The sequence below is a fragment of the Neopelma chrysocephalum genome, unplaced genomic scaffold, assembly GCF_003984885.1.
Source record: "Neopelma chrysocephalum unplaced genomic scaffold, ASM398488v2 Primary Assembly neopelma1_24, whole genome shotgun sequence".
Lineage (NCBI taxonomy): Eukaryota > Metazoa > Chordata > Aves > Passeriformes > Pipridae > Neopelma > Neopelma chrysocephalum.
In genome coordinates this window covers 11561024-11584470 of record NW_020897693.1, presented here as the reverse complement: position 1 = coordinate 11584470, position 23447 = coordinate 11561024, and the positions used below count along the sequence as shown (strand labels likewise).

Here is a 23447-nt window from a genome sequence, read left to right as displayed (position 1 = left end):
TGTTCTTCTGACTAGTAAGCAAGAAATCTGAAAGTATAACTCTGAAGGTGACCTTTCTCTGGCGTTCCCCAACTGATGCCTTAAGCCCTAATGGTTTTTTATTTTTCTAATTTTTGTAAGCCTTATAAGTTTTATAGGTAATAGAAGTAGATTTTAGAAACAACCCCTTTCTCCCTCCTCCCCGTAGCACCCCTTAGTTTATACATTCCTTAATCCTCTTTACCCCATTCCATACCCCCCATATCAGCCCTATCCCCGTATCCAGTAGAAAATGTTTAGTCTCTTAGTCAAGGCAAGCCTGTCTTGTTTGGGGAACGCTTGTATCTTGGCCTAAACCGCAGGACAGAGTCAAGGAACTGGGTGACTCTGCTCTCTGTACCCCGAAGATGATGAAGGATGATGAAGAGAGGGTCCCAAGAAGCACCCCAGACCCAATTCCGGGAGGTGGGCCAGGGGGTGGACCAGGCCAAAAGTTATAGGGTGGGCACACTTGGGATTGGCCAGATATTGTTATAAATGTAACATCTCGGGCACAGCCCGGCGCGCGTCGTGTACCATCAATTGCCTTGGCACAATTAAACCCTTTCCTTATCTCACCCTAATTAATGGCTCCTGGATTTTTTTCTAAGCACCAGCTGAGCAGGCATCAAACACAGACACTAAGTCACTCTGTCACAAGGATGGAGGAATGGGAGTAAGGAGTATTCTAGGGAAAGAAAACTATCTATATAGCTCAGATTTAGTTAACGAAATTACATGGTTACATGTGCCAGCTATTTCCCTAGGCTTCCCTGCTCTCACTGGAGAGGCAGATTCCTCTAGAGTATCACTTAAGATTTACCTAGCACAGCTCAGGAATGCTGCCTTCTCAAATATAAAAAACAATTAAGTCACTTCTTTCAGACTAAATAAACATGAGAAGGTACTAATAGATGGGTACAGGCAATCTAGGTTTTAGATGCTAAAAACGCAAGTTAGTCTTACATAGACCAATAATGCTAGACTTGATGCCAACAATACAATACCAGTCAATTACAAAAAGTGTTATCCTGGCCATTGTTAAAACGTGTTTTCTGCAGCAAATGTTTCACCAATAAGAAAGTGCCCAATTCTGACTGAATCTCAGTTTAATGACTTGTTAGACATTTTTAAGTGCATGGGGAGCATTACAAATTCTCTGGCAGTATTTCAGTACTACAGCCAAGACTGATGATTTTTTTTTTTATTATGGAGTTAGTCTGCAGTAGTATGATGATTCTGGTGTACTTCATTAAGAATTTTAAAACTTTTCTTGTAAGATAAAATTGTCCAGCTTTTCCTTCCTTATTCTTTTCTTCCTTATTCTTTCTACTCAGTCAGATTTATATTAGTGATTGCGGTGTGATAAATGTGCAATTGAGGAGTTTTACTGCGCTGTTTACTGTGTGTGCTCAAACTGTGCAAAAAGGGCATTTTATCCCTCTACTAGTTTTGAAAGGGGAGCTATGCCTTGTAATATCACATTAACAGCTGTCTGAGAACATGCCACTACTGCTGATTCTCTGAAGTTGTAAACAGTTGTAAAACTTGATTAAAATAACAAAAGCTTTAATCTCAAACCCATTTAAGCATTCATATTTTTATTTAACAGCTGTAATCTGTTACAAATAAGTTTGTATCTTTTAACTAAACAAATGTCTTCCTTTAAAGATAGTGACAGTAGTAAAATATATTATAGGAAATGCTTTAAAAATCTTTTAAGTCCCTATAAAGTGGGTAGAAATGCATAGTGGGGAAAAAAATTACATGGATGGGGTGAGTGGTCGTTTTCCCTTCTGATTATGATGCAACTTGGCTGTGCAGCTCAGAAGGTTCTGAAGTGTTACCTTCTACTATCAGAGCCAATTGAACTTTGCTAAGACTCAACTTCTGCAGGGCATGAGGACCTTGCAAATAAAGTCTCATGGACAGCCATAGGGGCTGGAAATTTGGGGACTTGGCTGCCCCTTCAGTGTTGGGCATCATCTTGAGCAAGACTCTTCTCACTGCCCAGGACAGCATTGTCCTCTTGAAGCAAGACAGGCCCTTTTGCAATCTTAGAACAGGTAGGCTTCACTGTCCCAGAGAGGAAAAATACATCCTATTTGGATTTTTACCGTTTGGTCAGTTCTCAAGAAGTGAGCAAGGAAGGGGGGAGGGGGCCGGTGGTGGGAGGGAGGAGAAATAGAAGAAAAATTTAGGCATCGATGTTCTGGAATTATGCTGTAAATAAGTTAAACTGAGCTATTCACACAGCATGTGACAGACTCGGAGTTCAAGCTGATCTAGCACACTCAAGTGGGTTAGAGAGGGTGAAAAGAAAAAAAAAAAAACAAACCAAAAACATAAACCACCACAACCAAATACACCAAGGGAAACCAGGCTACAAGAAATTTGAATCTAAAGGCTTAGCATTAGATGAGTTTTAGGTTGCTTAAGGACTTCAGAACCAATGCTTTGAAGTTATTTATATTTCACATTACTACTAGAAATAAACGAAGCGGTTCTGATCTAGTTCCTTGTTGTGGCAAACAAAACAATTAAAACTGCAGTATGCTAAGTGATACCCAAAGAAAAGGTAAGTAAGTGTGTTGAATCATACTGTAGATGTGGTGACTTACTTAATCTTTGTTTTTTCAAAAATCTGATTTGCAGTACTGGTACCTAGTAAGCTAAGACAGAAGATGTAAAATCTTTTTTCTGCATCATTTAACTCTTCAGATATGGGGAAAGTTTTTTTATTTCAGTTAGATCTACTGCCTTGATTTATATAATGTGGCATTTCTGAATTTTACACCTATTATCAGTTACAAACTAGACTACTAAATCAGTGTGCTTTTTTGATTGCCTCTAGTAAGTTACTTTATCCACATTTATTAAAAGCTGTCAACTAATATAACTAACATTCACCAGTAAGAGGCCATTTACTGTACTCAAAGCAATAGCAGTAGGAAGGAAGTGAAATTCTAGTCTTTGTTACACAGAGATGTTGCATAGATGTTTTTAATTACCTCTTACAGCTTTAGACATATGTGCATTTACTTATCAGTCTTCATCTCTGTTTAACTTTTTCATAAAAGGAACTTTTACTTAATAAACACCTGTGTCTTGAGTATGTGATTTTTGCAGTTCATTCTATCTTTGCACAGTCCCAAATCTTAGTTCTATGAAATCCTCAAGAGAGACTGCCAAATGCAAGGCTGGCAGGATTCTTAATGCATAGCAAGAGCTTCTTGTACTGTAATATATTTCAAAAGCTTCAAGCATTTATCTGTCACCCTGTTTGTTAATGTCATCTTTTGACCATAGGAAAAAAAATCTCATCTCTAGCACTATTACTTTTCCTTTATTTCTGAAAGAAATTATCCCAATAAAGAACCTGGACAAAAAGGATAGAAGCCACTTAAAATGAAGAGTATTAGGCAGTATTGATATAGATTGTGCTCCCTCCTTCGCTTTTTAGAGTAAGAGTGGTTTGTTTCAAAGTTCAAGTACTACACTGCAGTACAGTTACTGCAGTATTTCATCAATTCCACCCTCAGCCACTACAGAAGCTGTTGTGGCAGCAGTAAGGCAGAGTGATCCTTACACATATATTCAGTAAGCTGAAGGCCTAATAAACCAACGTCAGCTTAGCAGTAAGCCTCGTTACCTTTATTTCTACTCAACAGAAAAGCTGTAGCTAATAGAAAAGTTTATGCTTATTTTTGAGTTTCTAAGACATTCTTAGATGTTTGTAGCACACATCAAGGCCATACATTGCTTATAAAAAAAAAAGGTATTCTTGCACCATTACCCTTTGTGCTCCGAGGTCAAAAAAGCTTTACTGTTATGAAATCATATAGTGATTCATACAGTGAAGATTGTCAAAAGTGGCAGTATTCAAGGATAGAAGTTTAGATCAAAATTCGAGCAAATCAGAAGTCCAGAGGCCATATTAAGTCCTACAGTCAGATAAGAGCCTGTGGAATACCTTGAAGATACACATGGTTGGGTGTTATGGTAGTGTCAAAAATAATCTTTAAAATTAACTTATTACTTTTTCAAACATGCCGTATTGTCGGTCATATCTTTTTATGTGTAAATGAAGACTAACTCCACAGTCCTCTAACAAGTCTAGACAGAGGAATGTTTCTTAAGACAACTGATGTTAATAGAAAACTAATAGCCTTATAATTTTTGTCTAGCAGCTGCCATCATTTGAGCTTCTCAAACTTCACATTCTAAAGGGTCAGATTTCAGTATGTAATACTCAGCCCACACCATCAGTATGAATTCTGACTTCATATTAACAAACTTCATATTCAGAGGATTCCATTATGTGTATTTGCTTCTTCTATTGCAACTCATGACTTAAATCCTTTCCCCTCATGAATAACCTGACACAGCCATCATGGCCATGAAACTACAGAAAGAATTGTCCCAGGAGCACAAGGCCATTCAGAGGTTCTTGTTTATAGCAGTCCATTAGAAAGACTTAACCTTTTTCTAGCTCACTGAAGTGCTGCAGTGACTAAGAAGAAATTAAGAGCTTGCTTAAGAACTTCCAGTTGCCTTCCCGTGCCTTCAAAGCTTAATTTCATCATTTACCTGCTTTCTTTCAAGCCAGTATTCTGATACTTGCAAGTGATTATTTTTCACCTACCCATAACCTTTTTGCATATTTGTGAACATGAAGAATTTCTTGCTTCTAATAAATATGTTCCAGTGTAACTAGGTCATCTAGTTTCTGTACACTACCCCAACATCGCTTTCTTTATTCCTTTCCAAACACTTGGCACAAAAATGCATCTGGAAGTAGCAGCTACTCCTCTCACTGAAGGAACAGGTTCGTCATTTAGCACATAGTCTATATTTCCTCATATGACAGAAAAGGATGTTGGAGAATAGCTCAAATGGAAGAGCACCAAGCACCCACATGTGCAAATTACAGCTTAACATAACCACTGACCTGAACCTGGTTTTACAATGGAAGTCCTTTTCTGAGTCGCTCCATTCCAGATCACAACTGAAGACTCCCACTTGGATATGCCTTACCATACAAAAAACACTCCCTTCAGAGCTGGGTCATCTGCAAAGCCCTTTCTGTGCAGGTGCAGCCTGTTCAGGTGACACGGGGATGGCTGGGGACAGGTCCTGCATGCATATCTATAGTCACTGTTCTCTGAACTTAATGCAAAAACAAGGGCAACTTGCTCCTCCAGCAGAGACCAGGAAGCTCCTAAAGAGTAACAGGTACCCACTCAGGTGAATTTATTTCCTTTGGACTGATTTCTGGATGCATTAGGCCACTCCTTAGAGCAGCTGAAGGCTTGTTCCACCACAAGCCAAGAGACCCTACCTTTCTCAACCAGGGTGTTACAATGGTTTACACCTGGGCAACACCAGATGCAAAGCTGCAGTCAACTTGTGAGTGTTCTCGATGACAGTACTGGTGACAGTTGCTGAAGCAGATAGACCTCACCACTGTATCAGGAAGAATTTAATGTAGTACGCAGAACAGATTAACAGCACCAGTACAAACTTACACTTTGGCTTACGTTTTTGGGTGGACTGGACAGCAGTCATTCAATGATGACAAATATAAATTCTTGCCTGGGAAGCTATAAACATGTTAGCAAAAAGGCTCAAATATATCAAGTAGCTGGACTATGAGAAAATCAGAGAAATCATCTGACAAAAGCTGAAGTTTGCCTCAGAAACCAAAGGCAAATTGGTTTCCATCAAGATACATTCAGCGTGGCCAGAGGCCACTGACAGTGTCTACACTTGCAGAGACAGGAGCCTGAAATGCTTCAGAACGGGCTGGACCATAAGCAAGAGTATCTCTTTCTTCTTCCTGGTATTCTACAGTTCAGTGCACTTAGGAAAAGCCCCACAGACACTGCAGCTAGCCATGTGAAGAGAATATATCCTACACACTGATATGTATGCACACAGGTGGGAATCCATATAATTTATAATTTAGTTAAAGATTGTGTTAAGTGCTTGGACACAGCAATCACTATGAATTACATATGAATCATGTAACTAACACTTGAAGCAATTTAGTTATCAGGAAGTCACCCACCACTTCCCAAGTACTTCGAACCAGACACGCGCAGTACCAGCATTCAAAAGAAAAGTGGTACACTTCCCCAGCCCTTCTAGCTTTTCAAGCTACTTCATTCTGAAGGGACTACAGAGAAACAACAGGACCCCACAGTCCCATGAATATCTTGCAGTTCCTGATCACTACCTTTTCTCATCAATATGCACTCTCTCAATATGGCGCACTCCAAAGCAGAGCCCTGTTCACCTGAAAGCGCACTTCAGGATAGTTTAGCACTGACTACAGAAGAACGACCCTTTTTAGCAAATACAGCATTAAGAACAACTATTTCTATAAAGATATAGGAGGAAAGGTGCTGTGGTGAACTCCCAACAACAAAAGTAACAAGGTCGCTTGAGTTTTAGCAGAATCAGTTAGGGTTATCTTTGCAAACTTGTGCCTCTGTCTGATAAAATAACCAGTAGAAGACAGTCAACTCTTTGTATCTTCCATTTGAAAATATTGCAAAGAAGGATTTTCCCAACACTTAATTCTGTTTGGTGTAAGGAAAAGCAGGTTTTATTTGGAATGTATGCAGTGTCCTGGCAAAAGAACCAGGTTAGTGTATTACCCAAGGTGAAATTGTGACAAAAAAGATAAGAAGAGTAGCACACAGTGGAGTTCAAAAACAGACCCAACAGATATGTAACAGGTCCAGATTCCATCTGGAAAAATGAAGTACGCCTCCCTTTAGAATAAATCACCAATCTACCTAATTATCATCCACAGAACAAAACAGTGAGACAACCAGATAAACCTTCCCTGTGCAAATGGGCAAGCTGAATCTCATGAGACACGAGTGACAAAATCTACTCAGCCACAGCTAGGCAAGATTTAGTTTTCTTACTCTGGATGGCTGTATGCCAACAGACAGTCATGGCCTAAATTACAGTCTTCAGAATTCATGTTTTGAGACACAGGGAACACAGATCACAGGAAAGCACTCACACCACACACAACTCTGAGATTCAGAATGAGAAGGGAGAACACTCCTTCTGAAGAAGGCTCTAGAAACCGAATTACAGCATTTAAGCTATGGCCAGAAAGATAAACTAAAGGGAATCCTACCTCATTTTGTAAGGTACTTACTGATTTAGAGAAGATAAAAGTACAGAAAAAGTTCCCCTCTCCAATCAAAAATACGCAAACACTAAGGCCGGACTCATTTAACAGACATTCTGAAAGACACTACCAGCAAAACACAAGGTAAAGTTCAGGTCTCGTTATTGCTTCAGCTCGTGGCAGAAGAATAAGCAGCACAGATTTCCCTGCAATATCATCAGGAGAAGTGTGATTACACACAAGTCATTAACCAAGACTAAACACAGGGTAAAGCACACGCTTGGAACAATTTGAAACAAACAGCCAAGCAAGGTCTGAGCAAGTCCAAAAAATTCTGTGCACCGTCCTAGCTAAAGCAGACAGGACCTCTGTTTTTACACCAAGAATATATTGTTTTTAAATTTTATTGCCTTAGTCTCAGTCCATGCTGTAACCGTATATATTCAAACAATAATAGAACAGAAGGATGCCAAATCCTTACCTGTTAGCAAGTAAGATGCAAAAACTAAAAGACAAACATTAAAAACATTACCAAAAAAAGGCATGTTGCTGCTGCAATAACTGCTATTTTCCATCATGGTTTGGGAAACAATCAAGACACTTTTATAATGAAACTCAAAACACTTATACTACACTCAAGAAAGCACTATTTATTCTGAGACAGTCAGAAGTGATTAAGTCTATTAATAGAGCCAGTTATATACAGTAAATACTTCCTGATATAACTGTATAAGACATATGTCACAAAACAAAATAATCTCCAAGGATATTAATGCTAATTTAAACAGGAAGGTAAATTTATAATGAATGACAGTAACAACCTGATTCATCTTCCTCACAAATCTTTCATAACTCCTCAGTGGATTTCACACACAAAGAATGAATGTCACAGTAAGTTTCCACAGAAGTATGTGGATGATAATACAGAACTCACTGTTTTCAAGAGGTAGATACAAGGCTTAATAGGTGCAAAAATGTAGACTTCACTCAAGAGCATGGTCACACTGGATTGCATGTGCAATGACATAATGAGATTGTTTTAACTACCCTGCTGTCTTTTCAGTGACTGCCTGTCAACTCACTGAACGGGGGAATGCTTGCTTAATTAATAGCAATACTAGTCTAGATGATGGCTTATGCTTTTACTTAAATAGAATAATCTTGCCATAAATCTAGTACAGGGCTTACACTTAAAAATAATGCTTAGCTGGTCAAGAAGGCATGATTCATCCACTCTGCCAGGTGTGAAGACGCAATGAGCTACTGCATATATTACTGGTCTAGCCACTTTCAAAACACACTCCTGCTTGAGTGAGAGTCTTTCATGAGAGAGGTCCTGAGGGTTAAATCCATTGCCCTTTGATATCAACTGACATCACTATTCCTCAGTTTCAAGTGACTGAGCTTTCAGCCATTTTGAAGAGCACTGTGGAATGTGGCAGTGTCCAAGCCCTTCAAAATAAACTTATTTCATACCAATTGCTGCTAAATACACTGTAGGAACTCAAACCTATATGAAGGTATTACACTTTAGTCCATGTTGCAAATGCACTAAAATACCTTTACATAAAGAAGAGTCAAATTCCATTGCATGCAAGTCCAACTTGATTAAACAGGTTGGGTAACAGCCTTTCAGAAGGATTCCTCCAGTACGCTCAAACCTCCGTAAGGCCACGTGAGCAGCATATCAACAGCAGCATTGATAAAAGATGGCAAAAGGGTGCATATGTATGTACACACACCCACAAATTCCCGCCCGCCAAACACACCTCCAAAGCTTTCCCTTCATGTTCAGGATTCCTTGTACAAGCAATACAGTTAGTGGGTAAAACGCACCCTACACCTCCTCCAAACAAGCTCACACTACATCAAATCTCACCTCCCAAAGAAGCTGTTAAAATAAACAATAAATGCAACAGTAAGGAAGAACCCTCAAATCAGCTTTAGGTAAGCCAACCTAGTTTGTCTCTAATGTACCCTTTAGTTAGACAGCAAACTACAATGAAGGGTGAATTCCACTCACCACTTCCCACATCTCCACTCAACTCATATTACTCATCAGAAATGGAGTGGAACACAAAATATTCCCCTTTTTCAATTTTTGAGCTCAGTATGAACTGGATAGTGGACTGGTATGACAGTTGATTAACAGAAGGACAAAACACTAGAAGACTGCTTAACTGCAGGCAACAGGGCTGAAATTTAATTGCAACTACTATGTTCTCCAGTTTTCATGGCTATGTAGAGCTAGATAAATCAACTTGTTAGCAATGGACAAATAGCTTCATTGGAAAGGACAAAAGTTTTACTCCTTAAAAGCATCAAACTTATGTCAACCAACCTGTTGCTAGCCTGTATTTGGAATTTCCACTTTCAAGTGTTGAAATGAGCAGTTTTGTTTCCTAAACCGCTTGTTCAGTAACAGATCAGAAGGTGACAAGAGGACAGCTGCCAACCTTAGAGCTAACATACAAAATCATTTTGGTCAAGCTGATCTGGAAGTAATTCTGAACTGAAGAAACAACTCAGAAACTAACTGGATTCCATCAATAAAGTACAGATAAAGGGGCAACCACAGTTACCAAGTCTACCTATGATAATGTGGGTTTTGGCCCTCAATTTTCACACAAGTGATCAGTTAGTAAGAATTTCCAACGACGAGTGCACTGAACTTTGCAGAAAATCCAAGCGAGAAAGCAATACATGTGGGGGTTTTTATTTCTGTATGCAATGTAATGTTTAGGCACGTTGCTTGGGACGCCTTCTAAAATAAATCATTGGCCATTGTTTAGAATATCATTTTGGCTTTAAATACTGGTCAGGAAAACAAATGATGTAAAAAATAAATGAATATTACAGAAACGAAAATGGATTTGCATCTAAAAGTGCAGGAGTATTTTAACCCTTTCACCAGACAATGTGGCAATATACAGTATATTGCTTCTGTTTGTTTGAGAAGGCTGTTGGAATTTTACACTGACATAGAAAATTATAAATTACACAGAATTAGTTTCCATAATCACTATATATATACACAAACCAGCTGTGAAAAAACTGGTTTAGAACATACAAATGAAAGCCTCACACAGATCAGTACAGTGAAATTAACAATTAACATGCTCCGCTGCCAAAATTTGTATTAAAAACACTATTTACTTTTAAAATGCATGTACTGTAATTACATTAGCAGCACGGGCATTTCATTTACTTGACTTGTCTAAAAGGATTATAGCGTTTTAAATACGCAGATTGTTCTGAAATGTTCCATTGTATAATGCTTGGTATTGAAACTAAATCTTGGTGAACTGTTTAAAAGGCAGGTGAACCACTTAAACACAACAAGCCATGTGCACTCCAAATATTCTAGTGTTTCACCTGTAAGGTATTGTTTCAAGCAAACTAGACTTAACAGAACATATGGCTTTACAGTAACATCAATTTGTCAACTAAGCTGTTGCAATAAATACTTAAAATCTCTACCAATAGACTTACATTTTTTGATCTGTTTTGAACAATACAGAAAACAATTACCAATTAAAAAACCTGTTGTAAAATGTTGAACACCAAAAAATTCTTATTTAAATCACTTTTGTAAGCTAAAACAACCAAAATAACATTTATAGGGCATTTCAGTTTCAGAAAAAACATGAATTTTCTTTTTCTTTTTTACAAGGTGAAAAATGTAAGAAAACTGCTAAATACTTTGGTCACACTAATCGTCAAATAGTTATGTCTCAAATACATTAGATTTTTGTATTCACTTTTTTTATAAAACTATTCTTACAGCCATTTTAACTATAGTAACACTACTGTCATTACATGGGTAGCAGGATCTTATTTCACAGGCCCCCCGTTATTTAGAACAATACAATATAAACATACGCAAAAATTATTGGTATTTTTCAATGTGCAATATTTTTACACTTATGAATTTCTGTACAATGTCTTAAAATCTAGAATATAAATGTTGCTGGTCCTGATTCCTTGCGAAATTAGTGCAGCAGTGACTGGCTTCAACAGGGTCTAGATGAAATCCTCAAGAAACACTTAAACACCTGGACATCAGTTCTTCCTCTTCAGCCAAGGTAGCAGACATCACATATCATACAGGGCCATTAACAGATGCCTCTCCTAAATGGGTGTGTTGATCAGTCCTAAGAGGTCAAAAAATGATGTAAGTATACAAGACAGGTTCAAAACAAATTCAGGTAGATACAATAAAAACCAAACCAAAAAGCAATCCCAGATCATGTGTAGCATAACCCATGAACTGAAGAGAGGAAACATGTGCTAATAACATCCTGATCCCATTTATCTTCTGCAGTCCAGCATTTCTGAAGTCTTTATTGCCTAATTAAGCACAACACTCAATTAACTGAGCACCACTGAAGTGTTTGATCTTCATTAAGAGGGATACAAAGTAATCTCTAGAGAGGAGATATCTCCGAGAGAATCACTAATAAAAAGCACATTTCTGATACTTATCCAAATCTTATTCTGTAGGGCAAAATGTGATACCAGGAGTATTTAAGGTTGCACTGGAAAGTAAGCAGCTAAGACTAAAAATTGCTTTAGTTACTAATCTAATCTACAGACATCCATTTTACAAACACTTTGAAGGTCAGTCCATTAGGATGAAAAGTTCAGGAAGTATGGAGGAAAATAGGGAGCAAACCTACAGAAGTGAAAACAGTAACAGTATATGCATTTCTAGATAAAGAAGTTTACTAGTGTAAACATGGGCTCAATTGCTCTGGACTAGCACAAAGATCAAATCAGTGTATGAGAACATTAAAAATATGCAAGCAACAAAGGCAAAAAATTTCAACTTTTGTTCAGTGCAAGTCTATGGAATACATTTGAAGATTCCCTAAAAGAATGCAAATACTGCTTGAAACTACAGAGGAGAAAAGTTACCTGTAACTCCTGTTCTCTGATGGTGGACATCACAGAGAAGCCACTCTGGGGTCCGTGCTCTACATGCACATGACCAGCAGGAGCCCCCTAGCTAAGTCTTTGGCTGCTAAGCTATAAAAACACTTTTTAAAAAACATATGCACACATTAGAGAAGAGACAGCACTAGACAAAAATCAAACACTTTAGAGAAACCTGGAAGGTAAGAAACAAGTGCTGCACGGACAGGAAGTGTGACAGTCTGCATGGCAGTCACTGATCCATGACAGAATAGGGCTCCTAGCAGAGATTACTCCTGCCAGCCACCAGCCAGAGACCTAGCTAGGGGACGCCTTCCACTAGTCATACACACATGGAGCCCCAAAAGCACAACTGTGTTTGATATTTATACTGTGCTTACGAGGATCTACTGCGACAGCCACCTTTAGAGAAAGTACTGAGCTTCGCTGAAGCCAGCTGGATTCAATGAAAGGAGTTCCTTGAGACTTCCTGCAAGCCAAAAGCAATCCAACAAACTGCTAGCTCTGAGAGCCCTCTGTTGGTTTAGACAGGCATCTTTGCTCAAAAGGCAATCACCTAGTACCCAAAGACATCTTCCCTATAATTTAGTGCTTATCAGTATTAAAAAATAGTCTTGATAAAGACAGTACCTCCAGAAGAGGCTGTGAAAGCATTTTTTTGTTTCCCACTTTAAGTATACAGGGTTGGGTTTTTTCTGATTAGAATCCACTTTTTGATCAAGTTCAAGATGTACACACAGCAGAAAAGTAAGTAGAAAGGAGCTAGTTACATAGTTACATACTAGCTCATAAACAAGTCTATAAAAACGGAATCTAAATTTTTCAAACATCCTTACATCGTTTTTTAGTCTGCATACAGTATAATCAGAACACGTAGTAGAGTTCTGCGTATCAATTCACTATTCTAACTTGATAACATTGTCACAAAACAGAATGTGGATATTTACGACTCCCTGCAAGACAAATACATTTTGATGACTCAAGAGTCTTAGAATCAACAGAAAATAACTTGCAAGAATTTAATAAAATAGATGCAAGCACAGATTTAGACAGAGCTAAACTCAATCTCTTTAGATCAATCCTATTAGAAAAAACAAACAAACTGCTGTTTAGAGGATTGAAAGCATCCTTGAATGCAGTTACCTCTGTTCTGGACTGCTGTTAGAAGGCTGAAGAGCTGAAGGGACCTCTTCTGCAACCTCTGTATTCTCTTCTACTACATATTTACAAGAAGGATCCTGCGAGGTAGACAATTTTCCTTCCTCACTTAAAAAAAAAAAAAAAAGAAAAAAGTTATTTAATTTATTTACTTTTTAAGTTTACTTACAGGGAATTTCAGGCAACAGGAGAAAACAGACGGGTCTGTATTTCACATGCAAATGGATGTTAAGTTATGATTGAACATGAAGGTCAAGCACATGGCTCTAGACTTTACAAACACCTAATGATGCACTGGTGTTTACATCCATTAAAATTTGACTGGATAAAAGGGCAGGAAATACAGTGATTGCAAATAAGATCAGAAAGGAAATAAGGAATGTGTGTGATGCCTGAAGTGATAACAAATCAGTCATGATCCTTTACTATACATACCGATAGGATTTCAACACTCTGAAGCCAGAAGTATGCAAAAATGGAAGAAAGTATAAAAGAAATTCAAGATTCCCTCAGAAACTGGCATTAATAATATCTGTCCATGAAACATATCAGCAGAATCATTACCATCTTACATCTTAAACTCCCTAGTAACTCTGCAGTGAATATGATATATGGGTTAGGTGGTACTAAGACTGCAGCTCAATCTATTTCACAAATTTCCTCTTGGAGGCAAAAATCAAAGTTTGGTGAAAAAGCAGTACATTCACACTATATAAGACATTACCATGTAACTAGGCAGCCTCAAAAGTCACTAGCAAACAAATCTTCTGTTTTGCCTCAAAACCAAAGCTTTTCTGCCTCTCTATTCCACCCTCTTCCACTGCAGTCACACCACTATGAGTGCACTTAAATAGAAATTTGACCATATATACCTGCAAAAGATAGTTATGAGGTAGCTCTGAAGTAGACACAAACATCAATCTTATACCTCTGTGACAACAAATCTATTTATGCAAGAAGTGCCAATCTCCTCTGCTGGTTTTCCTCCTATTCTCACAGTTTTCCATGGATCCTTTAAACTTCAAGGAATCCTTCTCTTTCCTCCTTCTACCTGCAGAGCCTGCAAAAATACTGTCTTTTGTATTGCAATCTCTCATCAAATTTCCCCATCTAATCTTCCCATTTCATTTGCCTTGATACTCTTTGTTTTCATTCTAAATAAAATACTTGTCACCATCACAAGGGGCGTCCTAATTTTTTTATTTTCTAAAGAGGTAGTCTCTTCTAGCATTCTTCCTTCTCATTCTCCATTCTGAACTAAGTTCAGAAATCACATTTTTGTCCTTTGTAGCTTTCCACAAATTAACTACTGTGCTTATAATGCTCCTCCTCCCCTCAACGATGACTTCAGCATCATAAATTTTCTACTGACAGAAATCTAGATGAAGCTGAAGTCTGGAAGCATCCACTTTGCAAGGTAAACAGGCCAGAACATGACCTCCTCTCACTACTCTAATTGTCTCTTAATCTAGACTTTTTCCCAGCAAGTTGATCTAAAAAAGAGCCACTTGAGCACTGACTCAGTATGAGGCCACACTTCTCTATCAGAGTAGAACAGTCTCTATACTTAAGACCTCATCTTTGAGCCTCCTTCTACATTTCCTTAACATTTCCTTTCCAAATCAAAATCCCAGAGTCCCCACTGCTAGAAGTTTTCAAGATGTAATTGGACAGAGTGCCAGATAATATCATCTGGGCTCCCTTTCCCATCCAGATAATCTTTCAAGGTCCCTTCCCCTCCCTTTGCACCTTTACATCCTTTTAACTATGGTTCAAGCAGATAATTCCATGAAGGTAGGCAGGAACTGCCACCACATGCTGCCTCCTTATGTTAGTTTTTGCATCAGTATAAGAAGTCACAGAACTTCAAAGTGCATGTGAGCTAAAGCAGTTTAAGGAGAAGTTTAAAGACACCATGGATAACTAAATCAAATTGAAAACATCTAAGAGTGAAGACCATATAAAAACACTCTCCAAAAGGCAGAATAAACTGGAGAGCAGATGCATCATTTACTAAAGCAGCAAGGCGTGTCTCATCACTCTGCACTCTGTCCCAATAGTTCTCTAAACTGTTTCGGTTCAATTCCTCTATCAATGCCATTTGATTTATAAGGACTGTGCAGTTACAAATGCTCCCTCCTCTATACTGAAAAACATCAGAATTTAAGTCAATCAGATAATCAAAGGGATGGAAGCAAGAGTGACCAAAAGCTGCTATGTTTCAAGTTCTATTCATTTTGGATGGTTCAGGAATTATCTACTACCACTAGCAGGACAAAGTAAAATTAATTTAAATGACAGGCAGTGCTAAGGACTAACACTGGAAAAGCTTTTTCTACTGAAATCAACTGAGTTTGGTGGTTTTTTTAAGCAACTTCCAAGACATACAGACAATTTCTTTTCAATATTTAAAGCAAGAATAGGGACAGATACTAGGAAGTTATTCTAAAACAAAGAGAAGAGGGTTGCAGGCCAAAATGCTAGTAGTATGTTCCAACTTGTTAAGATCAGGGTGGAGGCAGGACATACCAGCTTCAATTAATGAAGGAAAATTTTTGCAGGTCAGACTGTTTGTAGTCTGTTTCCCTACATAAATATTTGCTACTAAATAAAAAACATTTGATCACTAAATCTAAGATCACAAGACCTTAGTAGATGGGATTAAGTAGACAAAACTGCAATGTGCTTTATTCTCGTAAGAGGATCATAATGTTGATATATATAATATAGAATTTAACTATATTGTAAGACACTTATTCTTAAATCATGCACTTGCTATCAGAAGACACCAAAAGTAAGGAGTTGCTCTTCTGGTTATTCTAGAATTCCATGTGTCATTGTAGTCCAGAACAGATTTAACACCATTGTGCATACCACCAACAGTGATCACCCCAAGTGTCTGACAAGCTGCTCTCAAGAGCAGTGCCTGGCTGGCCTTCCACTTCTGTCCTCCATCCTTCTGGATGAGAAGAATGAAATTCCAATCCAAATCTAGGAATTCTGTGCAAAATTTAAAAAGCTTCATTTTGACGTGCAATTAACCATATGTTAAAAAAACTGTATAGGAAAATTGCACAATAACGTGCATCAGGGTCAAAAGTTGATTCAGTCTTCCACTAATAATCTGCCACTGAAACTAAGGCTTGATAAGTGAAGTTGTATGTTACAGTAATTAAGTAGAAGTAAAATTTCAAAACAATTATATTGAATAGTTTCTAGTTAAAGCCTCAGGAATTATCACTTAAAAAGAACTCTTTTTAATGACAGCGTTCCATCAACAGTGTCTACTTTACAAGGTGGCAAGACAATAAATAGGTATTCTTACCTTTTGAAAACAGCCGTTTCAGTTTTAGCATCTACAGTTAGGCTCAGTGTCTCCTTCATGCTGCCATTCATGACTGTTTCAGTTACCTTGTCTGCATTTTCTACATCATCCTCTCCATCTGAGCTGGCTTCCATAGCAACACTTCCTGGGGCTAGAAGTAAAAATAGAAGTAATTTAGTACATGGCTGGTTATGTTTCTATTTCATGAGCAAGCATATAAGCCAATATAACCAGAACAATATCTTTGCAGTTTTGTACACTTCTTGAATTCTTCCTTACAGAGAGAGTCACCTTTTTTTGCAAGTGCCACACAGATACAGATATAGAGCAAGCATAAGTACTACTTACAGATGGCTTAAGAAAAAGCCACAGTCTGTAACTTTTTTTTCATTTTACAGGCCACTTAGTGATTTAGACTGACAATTACTACAACAAGTTTGCCTAAACAAGACTTAAATAGGATTACAGTGAAGAATTATGTTTCTGTACAGCCAAATTCACAACTGAAGTCCACACAGTTTAAATTTGACACTAAGTTTCTGAGTACATACAAGCCTTTGGAAAGTCCAGTCTCCCTGAACTTATCTGCACTTCTTGCTCTATCTGTTAGTGATATACATAAAAAAAGTTCATTAAAATATTTTTGTCCTTTAACCAGTTCATATATGTAGAATAAAAAATTAGTGCGTGCATAGTGAACGTGGCTTGGAAAGGAACGAGTAGGAAGGAGAAATCTGAACACAATGAGGCTACTGGCCTGTTGCAACATTGGACAAGACTGGAGGCTACCACTCTTCTTGGGCATCAGCTCAGCTAAGCACTGACACAGATGAGAAGATTCTCTAACAGAACACACTTGGTTTCTGCAACGCTTTTCTGTTCATGATGTGCAGGCTTTTCAGAGGTAACAGTAACACTGGCTCATGCTTTCAACTGGAAATCATTGTAAATAGTTCAGAAATTCTTTGAAAAGTCATTTTCATTACCTGGCAGAACAGCAGCAGAACCAAAAAAGAGGTCTCTGGAAATCTAAAATTTTAAAGTTCAGGAAGATCTTTCTCAGGTACAACTCCTACAATCAAGCATTTGTGAATGCAGTATACTTACTCTCTAGCTGCGTTGCAAGAGCAGTTACATTTGCACTCAAGGGATCACCTGGGTCTGTGTTTGTTTCCATTTCCACAGGAGAATTACTTCTCAAGGAATCTTTTGAGCTTCAAATAAAGTAAAAAGGCTTTAGAAACATTTCTGAACAGCAGAATGAAGTGTTCTTAAAACAGTATTAGTTCTCTATCAAAGCTCACTATAAAGTTCACTAGACCTCTAGTGAAACTGAAAGACAGCAAGTTCGTAGGAGTCTTGGAAAAAAATGCTAAACAGAAGTTCAGTATTGCAAAATCCACCAGGACTGAGTTGAGGATGTTTGACGGTCATTTTATTTTGACTTGTTTGATTTGGTTAGTTTTCTAAAAGCACTCTTTGCAACTGGAAAGATGGTTCTCTGAGACTGCCAATGTAGTCATCATCCACTGCAAAAGTGATTTCACCACTTAATCGTACGTGCAGTATAGCTACAAGTTTTTCATTCTGAAGAAACTCAAGAGACAAGATTTGCCTACTTGAAAAATTTCTCACCATTTACAGAATAATGGCTTTTCTATCTAGTAATGTGGCAACACCAAGTCTTCATTTTCTAAACCCTTAATGTGGTTATCAATTTACCCACCTCAAGCATGAAACAATGCTGTTTCACGTTGAAAAAATCAAACTTTTATATCTGAGCTGTTTTAATGCCCAGAGAGAAAAATCAAAAGCCAGATGTATAAAAGCAAAGTCTTTTGATTCGAGAATGAATCAGTTCTTGATTGCTAATATTTGGCAACTCAAGATTTACATCTATGTGATTAGGTACATACACAAGACTTCAGTTACTTTCTGTGTATAGTTCCATCAAAGCCAGAAGAGCATTATCTCAGGTGTTCTCAAAATAGTGCAGAACTGCCTAACCTAGTTATTAGAGCTGCACAACTACATGAGTTGCCAAAACAAACAAAAAAAAAACAACAGAAAACCCCTAACAAACCAAACAAAAACCCCAACCTATTTGTTTTATAACATCCATAGAACAGAATCATCATAGACATTTTGTGACCTTTACATTCAACAGCTCACGGTCAGCCCTTCACTGAGTTCAATCTACACTAAAAATAAGCAATAAAAAAAAATTACAGTCCAAATTTTGGTCAGAAACCAATATTAAAGGACACAATGTTCATAAAACCCCTTTAAAACACTGACACTAGCATCCACTCATCCTAGAATAGCCTGCTATGAAGTAGATCATACTGTTAGAACACACGGGACCATTTGGACACTTTCCATACACCTCGTATTCCACCAGAACTTCACCAACACAGGCTTGTGTAGAGATGGACACCCCAAGGAAACCAAACTTACTCTGAATAACGAACTTTCTTACCTCAAAGAGGATGTGAAGTCAGAAAATGAAGCCCAGCCAGTTTCTTTTGCTGGCATAGGTGCTTCAGTACTCCACACACCAGACCCAACAGAATCCAGACTGGCACCATGTGCAGTCTCCATGGGTACATCAAAGTTCGCTGACCAGTTAGGTGCTGAAAAACCACCAAGAAGTTCATTAGGAAAAAAATTTAAATAAAGAACATGAATGCACATATGCCTAACACACTGATTCTCTCTATGCACATTCCAAAAAGAGAAAGCAAAATTCCTAACAAGACTTCAAAGCACATGCAGAAAAATCCTCTATATCCTGTTAAAAAATGGATGTATTCCCTAAAAGGAAAATTCTGCTAGTAAGGCAGAATTTTAAAATCAGTAACTCAGAGTACTCTGCCAAAAAAAGGCTATGTTTATCTGAAGAACAAAACTAATAAATCATACTAGATCACAAGTATAATTCCACTTTATTATTTAAATTAGCATCAACATTTGTTAACATTTTTCAGAACTTATTTCTATAATAATGAAAATCTTAAGAGTTTTCATCCCTTTTTCAATTTCTTTAAATAATTTCTCATGCACTAACACCATTGCTAAGTTTCAGAAAAGTTTAAGGCTTTTTACAACTTAAAATATTTATTGGTATTCTAAATTTTGGAGTAACTGTGACTTAATAGCATCTAATTTAGGATAGGTCAATTCAAAATACTTCACCTACCCAAGGGAAACATGTTTTTCATTAACACTTACATACAAAAAAACAGGCTGAAAAGGAAGCTCTGACTAGCAATTAGAAATTCCAACCCAGGCAGATATGGGAGGAGACCCACATGGATCAAAACTTGTTTGACACACAGATGCCAACGACACCAATCTGACAAAAGAAAAGAAAACCCTTAACTTTTCCTTCTATTTTAATTTAATTCCTTACAGTCTAGATAAACACAGGGCTTTTACCTATAGACATTGCCAATTTAACTAAAGCCAGTTTAGTCTTGACTTGAATGTGAAAACTTTTCAACCAATTACATCAGTTAAGATTTCACATTATAGTCTCCTGATGTGCACAGAACAATGCAAATTCACTTAACTTCTGTAGGAAGTCTTTTAAAAGAGCATTGTTAGATGAAAAGTTGGTCTGAAAGGCTTCCAGTAAAAATACCATCTTTCAGGTTTGGAGATTAACAACCTATTAGTTTTGCAGGCATTCAACATTTATAAATGAGTACAGTTAGTCCTTCCCTTTCTGATACTCCTCCTTTTTTTCCCCTCTTGAAGAGTGAAAACATGAATTTTAGAAACAAAAAGTAATTCAAGACGTGTAAGGAATTCGAACTTCCCGACATTTGCATGCTATTTTAAGACAGCTGGAATAAAAACAGTAAACGAGAAAAATCCTACAAAATCAGTCTGCTAGATCTAACAATTTCCTATAACCAAAGCAGTAGGGAAAAAAGCTACGTACGTTCACTTAAGTCTACTTCCATTTTGTCTTCTGTATTGGTGTGCGACTCAAACAAGTCTTGTTTTGTTCCATCCTCTTCTTCAGAATCTGTACTTTCTTCACTGTCCGTACTGCCCGAACTTCAAAGACAAAGAGATAGTTTAAATTTTGCTTCTAGTATCAGACCCTGGGCACTAAGAAATATAGGAGAATTTGAGGCTAAAAAGAATTACAACGACCATTATTTCTGATAGATAACTGAGATATAATTTTTACGTATTAGTGCTCCTCTCATTTTTCTCTCAAAAAAACAAGGTTTAAGGTCTTTCACTTTATCAGGTAAAGAGGCTTTCAGCAGATACTGAGGGAGGCTGCAAAGCCCTGAGCTTTGGGGACTAGATGCTCCTTCCTCTCAGTGCATCTTCCTATGTTCACAACCACACTGGTACTCTAGATAAGACAGCAAGGTGTACAAAGGCAGCTGGGCTGCCTTGTCCAAGGCAAGAATGGCTGAGCAGGTTTAAAAGCAGAGGGAAAAAATAATCAGCTGGAGGAAAAAACCAAAAAACCCAAACCAACAAACTACAAAAGTTAAAGTGCATCTTCTGCAAATTATGGCTGGAAAATGAAACACTAGAACCATTTCTCCACAAAATGGAAATGCTGGACAGTCTGTACTAACAGCCAGTCTGAACCAGCAGACAGGTACATTATTACAGGCTCACTATACTGCTAGTTGGATGAAAAACACATTTCTTACCTGGAACGCCTCTGGGACTCTGGTGTAAAGGCAATATGTTTTTCTTCCCAAATGTCTTCTTCATCAGAGCCACCATCATCAAACTGCTGTATCCGCTCCTTACAGCATGCCTCAAACAAGGCTATATTGCCCTAAATATAGCAGAAGTATAAAATACATATTTATGACTGATCATTCTATTTACATTAGTAAACATCTTGAAAATATATGACTATTCCGAAGAGAATCTTAAACATTTCTCTAAAAGCAGCAGAAAAACAGAATGTCTTAATAATTTAAAGCTTCTCAAAAAAATATTCAGCGCTGCTTGTTTTACTTGGCTACTTAACAAGCTGAGTGGACCAAAGAACAGTTAGGAGTTTCCATCATGTTTAAGAATGGGATAGATCAATGACACCAAAGACCTTTCCAGATAACCTGACCACCAAGTATTCCAGCTTTATTTTCTGCACGTGATGTCATTTCAACTCAACTAACAAATAATATCTAGGTTTAGAGTCTCTATTCTTACTTTCTTGTCACTACAATCTCACTGGAAGATTGAAATAGCTTCTAGTCATAAAACACAAGTGTGCAATATGCACAAATGAGATCAAAGCCTGGTCTCAAACTCAGCCATCCAAACTAGAAGCAATTCTGCTTAATACTGATCACAAAGAACAATAACAGTGCCTTCCAATTAGGAAAATCTCATGATACAGGAATAAGGTAGGGTAATTATTTTCCAACAATTACACATAAAAGGAGTAAATATAACCACTACCAAAACTTTGAAGTCCCACATAAGTTTAAGTCAGTAATTTTTCTGACAGTATTGGAAACACATACTTACACTTTCATTTGTATTGAGGGTAAAGTTGATGTCCGAGACCCGATCAAAAGAAACACTACAAGAAAAAAGCAGATGTATTCAATAAAACAAGATTTTCTATTATGACATGAAAACATTTCTCTTTGGTTTCTTATTTTCCAATAATCTCAAGACTAAAGACAGCAGTTTCCAACACAAAACAGTCAAATTTCACATGAAGGAGGCCTTGTATTCATGAGATTTTTCTAACTGTAAAATATTTTAAACAAAAGCACAAAGGAATGCCACCTCTACGCTACAGTTAGCCATAGAGATGCAACAAGCCTAAACAAGCATAACTGAAATTACATACACAAATCTCAAATATTGTACTGTTATGCACTGGAAAAAGCCTAGACCTAAAAAATGCCTAACCTGACTATGGTCTACCATGATACAGCTCAAAGTCCTGCAAATATCTGCATTAGCAGTTCTTACATATTCTGACTGATTTCACCACTCTATCTAGGGACCTTCTCAACTGGAAGGGACAAAATGAAAAATGTAATACCAACTTCTGTTTCCTAACAAAAAAAGTATTTTTTAACCAATCACTGAAATATTTTTCCAAACATAAGACTACATATTAGGCTTGATACATCTTCACTTATTAAGCTACCTATCACTTTCACTAAAGTAATTTTAAAAAGTCTGACTAAAAGTTATGTTAGGCAACCTACATCTCTAGGGGATGCAAAAAGAAACAGAGGAGGAAAAGACACAAAACATTACCAGACTTGCAGAAGAGCCAATACATTCTTTGCCTAGCCACATACAGCAGTGCATTCAGCAGAGCACGTTACTACTCTTCCTCTAAGTTTCAATGCATTACAAAGTAAGGAGAAAAGTAAGTAGTCTAAAAGAACCTAAGTTTCAAGCATGATTGAATTACTATGCAAGCTACCATCTGAATTATTGTACAACAGTATGCAGGTAACTTAAAGTGTAATTGATTCTTGCACAAAAGGCATAACTTTAAAATAACTTTGTCTACAGCTTAATTCAAGTCATGAGTATATCATCAGCATATCTACCACAAATCTCAAGAGACCTCCTTACACAAGCAGTCATCTTTCTACCAACACAAGAGACTTCCAAGGGTATGAACTGAAAGGAATTCCAACTCCTATCCTTGCCAAAATCCACTTGCTTCTAAAAAAGTTAAGGAGTACCCTGAGTTACTTCCTCTACCATCATACCTTAATCTATAATCTCAGCATATTATGTGGTGTAAAAAAGCAGCAATGCTTCTTAGATGGCACATACAACCTTTAGTCAGTCACCACTTACTCAACATGTCTTACAGAAGAGCATTGAGATTAT

General features: G+C 37.4%; 1 protein-coding gene across 10 annotated transcripts in view; it reads right to left on the bottom strand.

The window, feature by feature from the left end:
- Nucleotides 1-7801: 7801 nt before the first annotated feature.
- Nucleotides 7802-23447, bottom strand: part of PPP6R3 (protein phosphatase 6 regulatory subunit 3) — a 54931-nt gene continuing 39285 nt past the window's right edge. For 4 of the 10 annotated variants that reach the window (XM_027703644.1, XM_027703611.1, XM_027703634.1 and 1 more), the window contains 9 exons: nucleotides 22107-22161; nucleotides 21275-21405; nucleotides 20536-20654; nucleotides 19069-19222; nucleotides 17697-17803; nucleotides 16590-16740; nucleotides 13700-13717; nucleotides 13250-13372; nucleotides 10920-11325 (listed from right to left, as the gene is read on the bottom strand). In XM_027703644.1, the coding sequence (XP_027559445.1) occupies nucleotides 11274-11325; nucleotides 13250-13372; nucleotides 13700-13717; nucleotides 16590-16740; nucleotides 17697-17803; nucleotides 19069-19222; nucleotides 20536-20654; nucleotides 21275-21405; nucleotides 22107-22161 (910 nt within the window). In that variant the 3' untranslated portion in view covers nucleotides 10920-11273. Of the gene's footprint in view, nucleotides 11326-13249; nucleotides 13373-13699; nucleotides 13718-16589; nucleotides 16741-17696; nucleotides 17804-19068; nucleotides 19223-19820; nucleotides 19945-20535; nucleotides 20655-21274; nucleotides 21406-22106; nucleotides 22162-23447 lie in introns of those variants that run through there. The other 6 variants (XM_027703652.1, XM_027703626.1, XM_027703669.1 and 3 more) reach the window with 4 other exon arrangements.